The sequence below is a fragment of the Chiroxiphia lanceolata genome, chromosome 24 (assembly GCF_009829145.1).
Source record: "Chiroxiphia lanceolata isolate bChiLan1 chromosome 24, bChiLan1.pri, whole genome shotgun sequence".
NCBI lineage: Eukaryota > Metazoa > Chordata > Aves > Passeriformes > Pipridae > Chiroxiphia > Chiroxiphia lanceolata.
The window spans coordinates 1,430,206-1,440,542 of record NC_045660.1 but is presented as its reverse complement, the minus strand read 5'-3'; the positions used below and the strand labels follow the sequence as shown (position 1 = coordinate 1,440,542).

The window sequence follows — 10,337 nt, the reverse complement described above, 5'->3', positions numbered from 1 at the left end:
ACAGACACCCCAACAATCCCACCCTGTCCCTCAGAGCGTTGTCCAAACCCTCCTGGAGCTCTGGCAGCCTTGGGGCTGTGCCCACTGCCCTGGGGAGCCTGGGCAGTGCCCAACCAGCCTCTGGGGGAAGAACCTTTGCCTGAGATCCAACCTGAGCCTGCCCTGACACAGCTCCAGCCGTTCCCTGGCTGCTGTCCCTGCTCCCCCAGAGCAGAAATCAGAGCTGCCCCTGGGGAGGAGCTGCAGCCCCCGCTGAGCTCTGCCCTCAGTCCCCTCTTCCCCAAGTGCCCCAGTAGAAACAGAGCACGTGGCAGAGAAGAAACTGCAGGTCATGAGGAGGTGAAAGTAAAACCAAAAGATGAGCCTTTTCTGAGAAAAAGGGGGAGAATCAAGAAGATGTAATAAATATTGGCAGGCTGAAGTCTGAAGAGAGATTTTGAGGTGCAGAGAACAGAAACTGGAAGAAAAATGAGGAAGAAAAAGAAGAGTAGGTTTTTCCAGCCGTTAGTCTCGTTGGCTTTCCAGGAGGAGCCAGCAGGAAGCTGCCTGTGAGCTCTGGGGAGGGATGACCACACCAGCCCTGTGCTCTCTGCCAGCTGGAGGGATGTCCCAGGCACAGGGAGAGCAGCAGGAACCAGATCCCTGCTCTGATGGAGTGCAGTGAGACACTGCTCAGCTACTCTGGGTTGTATCTGGACTGGGCAGGGCGTCTTCAACCAGCTTTTTGGGAGCTTATTCCCTTCCTCTGCCACACCTCAGAGTGGAGAAACCCTCTTGGGCTTCATCCTTTCTGCCACTTAATGTTGCACTGTTCAATTTTCCTTGGAGGGGTGTCAACCTGGATTAACTGCATCCACCAGGAGAGTTATCCTTTGCCATTGCCATTCCAGGAGTCTCATTTCCAGTAATGGGAAAAAATCTGTCCAAAGTGGCCTGAAGTGCCCTGGAATGGCCCTGCTGGCTGCTGGAGGCAGCAGGTGGGATTGTTTGTTGACCAGTTCTTGGATTATTAAACTTTCCTGCAGAGTTCCTCCACAGCCAGCTGGGGCCCATGTGTTCCTCAGGTGGGCTGAGCATTTGGGTGATGTTGAATCATCTCAAGGAGCTTCCTTGCAACCCTGATTGTTACACACTTAGGAGTTGATATGGAGCCCATAGGGGAAAACACAGCATTAAGATGTTTTTCAGGCACTCTGGAGCTGGGAGCTCTGACATGTGAGTGTTTGAGCTCGTGGGAGGCGGCTTTCACTCTGTGCTTGCTGAGAAAGCCTCTGATAAATCCACTTTACAAAGTGTGTGTCGTGAGTGGGGCAAAGAACAGCAGCTTGGGCAAAAATCAACATCATAAATCTGCTCCACAGCGTCTTTGATCTTGAGTTAGTGCTGTGCTGGAAGTGCAGTGCTCTGAGTCCAGCCCAGACCATGGCTGGTGTTAGTCAGCACTGAGGAGCCAAAACTAAACAGGGGGTTCAAAATGTAATGAATTCCTCCTCAGAGCAACGAGCCCATAAACATGAGGCACTTCCTCAGCAAGTCAGGGCAAGAGCAGGTGCTCTGCAGGTCCTGGGCAAACTTGAAGCTTGTGCTGGAGGGGAGCAGAGCCTGTGTTTGGGGAAAAGAAGGTGATGTTTAAGGGTAGGACTGATTTTCTGTCCAGTTCCCTAAATCTGGGTGTCACAACTGGCCAGGAAGAGAAGCCACTAATCCAGTCAGTCAGAGATGGGATCTCAGGGCAAAAAAACCTCCCAGAACTGAGACCTTAATGTGGGGGGCACTGCCCCTGTTTTGTCCCTCATTGGCACCTGCCTGTGTCAGGGATAGTACAGGGGGTTGTGTCCGAGGACTTGGCCCCCTGACTTTTGGCCATCTAAGGTGAGTTGGCTGAAGAACAGACAGTTTTTGGACAGTTTTTCGAAGTCTTGTTGGTCATGATGTGTCCCAGGGTGTTGCTACATCTTTAGACTCTACTAAATTGAAGTAAATCACCGTATACCCCATGTCCCTTTTCTCATGGAAAAGGGAGTATAAATTAAATTATGTCACCTTACACCCCCTGTCTCATTGTCATGGAGTGTGGGCAGTGCAGGGCTGTAGGAATGGATAGGGAGTGGGGGATCCTGGGAGGACTCTGTGTTGAACCCAACAGCCTCCCCTGCTGGCTCTTCACTGGTGCTCCTCAGGATGCAGCTGGGCCACTGCAGAGCTCCAGTCTCAGTCTCAGTGCTGGGCTGGCCCTGCAGCCCCATCCAGGCTCCCTCCCCCTGCACAGAGCAGGGTCAGAGCTCAGGGCTTGGAGCAATGTCCCCTCATCAAACTGTCCTAGCAGGGCCTGCACCCTGAGGCAGCCAAGAGCTTCCCAGAGAAGGACCAGAGATCTTTTCTCATTGGAAACCACACATATCAATTTTCTGCACTTAAAAAGCACCATCCTTATTTTCCTCAGGAGTATCCCACCCATTTCTAGTCCATCTCTTGGAGCTGCTGTTTTATTCCAGTGCAATCAGAGTGTTTCCTCCCTGAGTGTCTCCTCATCAGCTGTATTTGCTGACAAGGGTGATGGGTTTTATTGGTTCCATCCACGCTCATGGTCCCCCTTCAGAAGCAGCCAATTTTGATACTCCCCTCTATGAAATATGCCACAGAAATTGGATTTTGCACCATTGTTTGGTGACAAAAGGCAGGAAATTAAAGAGGCAACATTTCAGTAAAAGCCTGTGTGTGCTTCCTCTTTACTTGCTTTTGCTGGAAATGACATTGGAGATTATTGTGAGCTCAGGAGAGGATTTTATGCAGCAAAGATTTGCTTGTTTGTCAGTGAATGGATGTGCTGCACAAGGCTTTGGAGTCAGGCAGCGTTCCTGTGTAGTCAGTTTGGAAGGGAAATATAATTACAACAATTTTAAACCCCTAAATGTTTGCAGGAGATTAGAAGGAATTCGAGTTTGAAATCCTTTTAATACTTTTTTCCAAACTGTCTGTGTTTCAAGTTCCTGTCTCTGGTTACTGCACAGAGCCAGGTCATGTGTGCATTAAATTGAGTCCCTGAGGTTTGACTGAGTACAATTTATGTTTAGATTGCCATTAAATGTAATGTGTTGTGAATGGGAGACATTCAGTTAGTTATTCTGAATTATTTTTGTGCAAAATATTTATTGTTATCCTCCACAGAATTAGCAGCATTTAATTACTTAAATACAAAAGCTGAAATAATTTTTTTCTCTGTTTGTTTTTCTTTTGGATGTAATTACAGAAATGTGGGAAATACTTTTCCAAGGCTTTTGAACTCAAAAGTGGAACAGAAGGAAGACACAGGAGGACATACACCATTCAGTGTTATTTTCCTTGCACGGGAAAAAAAAAAGAAAAAGATCCTTATGAGATGAGCACTAAAGTCTCAAGTTTTCAAAGGTTTGCATAACAAACAAGAGACACATTGTGGGTTGCATCTTGACTTTGAAGGCTTGCCACTGTCAACTGAAATAAAATGGCAAGGTTTAAAGCCTTAACCAAGTTCACAAGGAAAATATTTGGACTAAAAGTTTTGGAAAGTTTTCTCTCTTTGAAGTAGTTTGTCATGTGTTACCAATGTGAACTTTATTGACCTTGAAACATTTTTTTTTTTGAATCAAATAGCAACTAGTGACACTTTAGTAAAATCTTAAATCAACAACCATCTCCTGGCGGCTCCAGCTCCGTAGCAAATGCAGGCAAAACAGGGAATCTACAGAGGAGACCTTTATTATTCGTAAATGAAGCCTGCCAAAACCTTCCCAAAATAGCATTCAGAGACCCTTTTAAGGTCATGGATCCTGAACAAAGCCAGAAGAGCACAAAAAAGGCTGAGGAAAGTCCAAGACAGAGGCTTCCCAAAGGAGAGGCTTTCCAAGCCAGTATTTCATCCACAACTACGTACCAGGGCACCTCTGCTCCTTCCCAAGGAACCCCTCTCCGAGATATCATATCGCAGCAGCACTTTTCTGGCCCTCTGCCCGTTCCAAGAGAGGAGTCTCAGGAGAAGACTGGACATCAGAAGCAACCCAAGCCTTCCTCTTTCGAACACCCTCCCCACCTCTCGCAGCTTCAGCAGCACGCACTGTCACCAGCATTTATGTCCCCGGGGAAGCCAGAGCATGTCCTCGAGGGTCCCACGTGGCAGCTAGTTGATCCAGTGAGACCGGGGCCCTCTGGCTCCTTTTCATCACCCGGGCTCCACTCTCACCACGGCCAGCTCCTGCCTTCCCACTCGCAGATCATTCCCGGAGAGGACATGCCGTCCGTTCAAAAGGTCTACATCCCTCGCCCTTCCCAGGTTTCCTTAAAACAGGCCGAGGAAGTGCACAAGAAGGAAAAGAAACCCCAAAAGCCAGGCAAGTACATCTGCCAATACTGCAGCAGGCCCTGTGCGAAGCCGAGCGTGCTCCAGAAACACATCAGGTCGCACACGGGCGAGAGGCCGTACCCTTGCATTCCATGTGGCTTCTCTTTTAAGACTAAGAGCAATTTGTACAAACATAGGAAATCTCACGCTCATCGGATAAAAGCTGGGCTGGCCTCAGGGATCGGAGCAGAGATGTATCCATCGAGCCTGGAGATGGAGAGGATCGGAGGGGAAGACTTCGAGGAGCCCACAGAAGGAGAGAGCACGGACTCGGAGGAGGAGACGGGCGCGATGTCGGGGCACTCGGTCGAGCTCTCCCCCAGGCAGAAGCACGGCCTGCTGTCCAGCAGCTTGCTGAGTGCAGGGAGCCAAGGCTCCAGCCACGACCGGTGTTCCTTGTCCCATTCCAGCATGTCCCAGTCCCTGGAGGACAGCAGCCAGTTCGTGGAGCCCTCGTCAGACCACGCCCTGAGCCATAAATCCGAGGACACCCACACGATCAAGCAGAAGCTCGCGCTCCGCCTGAGCGAGAGGAAGAAGGTGATCGATGAACAGGCTTTCCTGAGCCCCGGCAGCAAAGGCAGCACCGAGTCAGGATACTTCTCCAGGTCAGAGAGTGCAGAGCAGCAGATCAGCCCCCCGAACACCAACGCCAAATCTTATGCAGAGATTATTTTTGGGAAGTGTGGGAGAATCGGGCAAAGGACGGCGGCGTTGGCTGCCAACACCACCCAGGGGTTTCCACACCTGTCCACGGATGAGAAGCCCAGCATGGTCCCGTTGTCTGTGCCTAGAACACAGGTGATTGAACACATCACTAAGCTAATTACAATTAACGAAGCTGTTGTAGATACCAGTGAAATAGATAGTGTTAAGCCTAGAAGAAGCTCTTTATCTAGACGTAGCAGCATCGAATCTCCAAAGTCTGGTGTATATAGAGAACCGTTCCAGTTCGATATCAAGTCTGGTTCCAGTAGCCAGTTGGATGCTTCCAAAGTGTTGGCATCCCACAGTGAAAAAATTAAGCCCGAACAATCATTGTTGTCACTTCAGCAATCCCACAGTGCCACAGAGACAGTGCCTCTCCTAAGAAGCCACTCAATGCCTTCTGCTGCATGCACTATAAGCTCCCCACACACCTTTAGAGGTAGCTACTCATTTGATGATCACATCATGGAGCCTGAAGTCTTAAGCCGCAGTCAAGCGTTTTCTTCTCACCCTCGAACGCTAAAACGACAACCAGCTATTGAGCTGCCCTTGGGAGTGGAATATGTCTCAGAGGAGGTCGGCTCTGCCAACAAAGAGACTGTTTCCAAACCTCCCGAGGAGCCTGAAACCAAGGAAAGCGATCTTACCAAAAAGTCACGGAAGGGCCCCAAGGTGAAAGGGTTCATGTACGAGTGCAACGTGTGCGGTGCTCGCTACAAGAAAAGGGACAATTATGAAGCCCATAAGAAGTACTACTGCTCAGAACTGCAGCTCTCCAAGCCTCGCTCTTCCGCTTCCCATCCCTCTTCAGAGACCGAGAAAGGCGCTGCAGATCCCGACCCGTGGCCCCAGATGATGCATTACAAGCTGGGGAGCACTTTGGAGCTCACCCCGCTCCGCAAAAGGCGGAAGGAGAAGAGTCTTGGTGACGATGAGGAGCCTCCAGCTTTTGAAGTGTCTGACACCCCCTCCTCCAGCGCCGGGCCAGGGGCTCAGTTTGCAAACCCAGCAGCATCGGATGTCGCTCTGAACCTGACCCGTGAATCCATGAAGTCACCAGCAGATCCGGGTAAATCTGCCCCTTCTGACGTCAGTGCCACCTTCCATCCCAGGAACACCAAACCGACCTCAAGCGGGGAGGGCAAGGAGAGGAGAACTACCTCCAAGGAGATCTCTGTCATCCAGCACACGAGCTCCTTTGAGAAGTCTGACTCCATCGAGCAGGCGAGCAGCTTGGAAGAAGACAAGCCCTTGTCCCAGTTCCCGTCACAGCCAACGCCCCAGCACAGCCGCCCGCCCCACTCCCTGCAGCCCCGGCTGGTCCGGCAGCACAACATCCAGGTGCCGGAGATTCTGGTCACAGAAGAGCCTGACAGGCCAGAAACAGAGCCAGAACCTCCTCCAAAAGAGCCAGAGAAAACAGAGGAATTCCAGTGGCCACAGAGGAGCCAGACCCTCTCCCAGCTCCCTGCAGAGAAGCTCCCACCCAAAAAGAAGCGGCTCCGGCTGGCGGAGATGGCTCAGTCCTCCGGGGAGTCCAGCTTCGAGTCCGTGTCTCTCACCCGCAGCCCGAGTCAGGAGAGCAGCGTCTCCCACGGCTCCAGCCACTCCGTGTCCTTCGATCGGGATGATCACAGTAAGCCAGAGCCCAGCAGCCAGCCCTCCGAGTCCCACCCGAAGCCTCCTGGTGTCGGCTCACACATGCTGATGGTCCCGAGCCACCATCACCACTCCAGGGAAATGCGGAGATCTGCCTCTGAGCAGACACCCAACGTGTCCCACCCTTCCCAGATGTCGGAGACACGCAGCAAATCGTTTGACTACGGGAGCTTGTCGTCCACTCCTGCCTCGACCCCCGGCCCCTCGAGCTCCTCGGCTTCCCAGGAGAGGAGGAAATGCTTCCTGGTCCGGCAGGCGTCCCTCACCAGGCACCCAGAGCACGACCCAGACCCGGCTCCCGCAGGCTGGACGGAGACAGAAGATCCAGCTCCTTCCTCAAGTAAATCTTCTTCCACCAGTTTGCCCCATCAGCCGAGCTCTTCACCCCCTCTGCCCTCTCACGGGACTTACCCCAGTGAGAAGAGCCAGCCAAAGGACAGCCCTGAGCCCACCTACAGCCCGCCCTACACGGAGGCCTTGCAGGTGTTCCACCATCCCGTCCCACAGCTGACGCTGCACGAGAAGCAGTTCCTGTCCCCGCAGGTCTCCATATTCCCCTACCAGCACCTCCTGCCGCAGCCAGGGCAGTCTGCAGAGCTCTTTGCTGCACACACCATGTCTGACATCCTCTCTGCTCAGTTCTCCATGCCCCAGATCCCTCCCTCCATATTCCAGACCCCGCCACTGCCTCTCCCACAGACGCTCATCCACCCCGGCCCGCTCCACATCGCTCCGCCACTGATGTCTCACCCCGCCGAGGTGTCCTTCAGGCATCCCTCATTCCTGCCCGTGCACTACCCTGGCTCCTCTCCCATCCCCTCAGCCTTTTTTCTGCCTCTCCAGTCTCAGTTTGCTCTCCACTTGCCAGGTGAAGCTGGTGGACATTTACCACAGCTCAAATCCAGTTTATTCCCGGCAGCAGGAGCCTCCAGCCTCTCCCCTTGCACAGAGTACGACTCTGACAGCAGGCTGCACCCTCTGACCTGCACTGCCAGCCCCTCGGTGTCCGTGACGGTGACCCAGCTGGTCGTCCCCACGCGCTCGGAGCCGATGGTGTCCCTGGTGGTGCCCGTGCGCATCCAGACGAACATGCCGTCCTACGGCAGCGCCATGTACACCACCCTCTCCCAGATCCTGGTCACCCAGTCCCAGTGCAGCTCCTCCACCATTGTCCTCCCCAAATTCAACGACCGCCCGCCCAAGGGTGCCCTGGTGTGCAGCGCCGACGTCCACGGGCTGGGCTTTGACCTGGCCCAGATGATCACGGAGGAGCAGAGGAGCCTTTTCCAGAGCCCCTACCTGAGGGTGCCCCTGCCCCTGCCCGAGCGCAAGGGGTACATGCCCCTCACCTGCCCCTCCGACAGCGTCCTCGGCCTGGAAGGGGGCCCAGCTACGGTCGGGGGAAGCAAAAGGATGCTCTCCCCAGCCGGCAGCTTGGAGCTGACGATGGAAACACAACAGCAGAAGAGAGTGAAAGAGGAGGAAGTGTCTGAAGCAGAAGAGAAGTTGGAAGTGGTGAAGCCCCCCAGTGCAATAGAGGAAGGGAAAAAGCAGGAGAAATCTCACTTCCTTGCGGAAAGCCAGGACAGGGTCGAGGTTGAAGCACCACCTAGTTTGTCCACAGAGCAGTCAGAGCCAAAGGAAACCCCGAGCAGTTTGCAGCAGGCTGTGTCCCATTCAGGTTCTCCAAGCTTTGAGGCACTGGAAGAGTATGAGCAGCCAGCTGGCAAACAGTTCCTCAGCAAGGCACCTTTGCAACCCGTGAAGAAAGAAGACTCCAAAGAACAGGTGGAGCCGTCTCCACCAAACCCCCCGAGCACTGCCCCGCCGTCCGAGGGCACCCAGAGTGCAATGAAGTCTCGAGAAGGTACAGACACGAAGAAGGTACTTCAGTTCCCCAGCCTCCACACAACCACTAATGTCAGTTGGTGCTATTTAAACTACATCAAGCCAAATCACATCCAGCAAGTGGATCGGCGCTCCTCGGTTTATGCCAGCTGGTGCATCAGCCTCTACAACCCCAACCTGCCCGGGATCTCCACCAAGGCAGCCCTGTCCCTCCTGAGGTCCAAGCAGAAGGTGAGCAAGGAGACCTACACCATGGCCACGGCTCCCCGTCCGGAGGCAGGCAGGCTGGTCCCAGCCAGCTCCAGGAAGCCCAAAATGACAGAGGTAATGCAATCCTATCTATTTCTCCTCATCCACACGTGGGGAGAGGGGGATGAGGGACGGGGAATTGCTGTTGTTGGGTTAATAGGGGTTTACTCAGCCCCCTCTGGGGTTGGGAAGAGCTTGTTCTCGGTGAAACTTGTAGAGTGAGGAAGCAAAACCCCACTGTAACCAAAAACCAGAGCAGGCAGGTGAGCTCCAAGGCTCCACATTTCTGTTCTCCAGTTTCTACTTGCCTTGTAATCAAAAGAGCTTGTAGGAATCACCACCTCACCACCAACCACCCCTGCTCAAGCACAAAGGATTACACCTCATTTGCATTTGTCTTGATATTTCAAATGGTTTTACAACTTCTTCTTCTTCTTTTTTTTTTTTTTTCATAAATGCTGTTCTAATTCCCTCCATTTTGCCTGTTCTAAATGAGAAAGGATTACCTTGGGGAAATGGGATTCTGCCTGGTTGTGCATCTGCTCATCTCACATTAATGAACATGGAGAGGCATGCTTAAAAGTATTTAAAAATATTAAAGGGAGATTTGCAAGTGTATTTAGGGCCCTGAAGAAGTGTGAAGGCATGCAGTGACATTTCTAAAAGTGCCTCAGGAGGTCAGACACGGGCTCTTGTTAAACACCCGTGTCGTGGGGTCCATTCCATGTCTGTAACTGTCCACCTGCTTTCCCAGCTCTCCAAGGGTATTTTAGACCTGGCTTTAGAGTTTAGAGGAGCAAGGCAAACAGCTCACAGGGGCAGAGCTCCCAATGGCAGTGGCCATGTGGGCAAAGAAGTCTTTAAGACGCTTCTGTGAGCTGCCTAATATTCTGTATCTCATTTTAAGGCCAGATTTACCCCTCTGGGTTAATGCTGAACCACACAGATCCCTTTAATCCAGATCATGTTCGTGTAGATTAGCCAACAGAATTGCTCTAAAGATCTGGCAATTTGATATTCATCTCAAGTCAATTTATATTGATGGATTATTCATTTTATTTCTGTATCATGAAATGAACTCTGAATATTAAATTTATCATAATCGCTGCTGCAGCTGCTGCTTATAAATATGTCTTAAAATACACAGTAGAGTTGCTTTGATTCAATAAATCTTTATTTCTGTTCAGCATTTCCATCATCCTTCTGCAGAAATCCAAAAGGCAGATTTCTGGGGCCGTAGGGCAGATATTACCTGAGCAGTGCAATAACCACACCGAGGCTTGATATTTATGCACTATTTTTCAAGGGATTTGATCTGACTGGTGTTGTACCACCCTTGATTTCATTCTCCAGTAGAAGTGCCTGTGCTTCTCCGAGCTTTGCTCTTTGACATGGTGCTAAAGTGCCCACCAAGGGTGTGTTCAGAGATAGGAGACCCTCAGACCTCGAAATGAAAGGTTAAATTCCAGACAGGAAGGTTCAGCCCTTCGTCATC

General features: G+C 51.9%; 1 protein-coding gene across 1 annotated transcript in view; it reads left to right on the top strand.

The window, feature by feature from the left end:
* Window positions 1-471: 471 nt before the first annotated feature.
* The window catches only part of LOC116797991 (transcription factor HIVEP3-like), a 72,741-nt gene continuing 62,875 nt past the window's right edge, over window positions 472-10,337 (top strand). Inside the window, 2 exon segments of the mRNA XM_032710040.1 lie at window positions 472-487; window positions 3,251-8,917. Coding sequence (XP_032565931.1) covers window positions 3,803-8,917 — 5,115 coding nt within the window. The 5' untranslated portion in view covers window positions 472-487; window positions 3,251-3,802.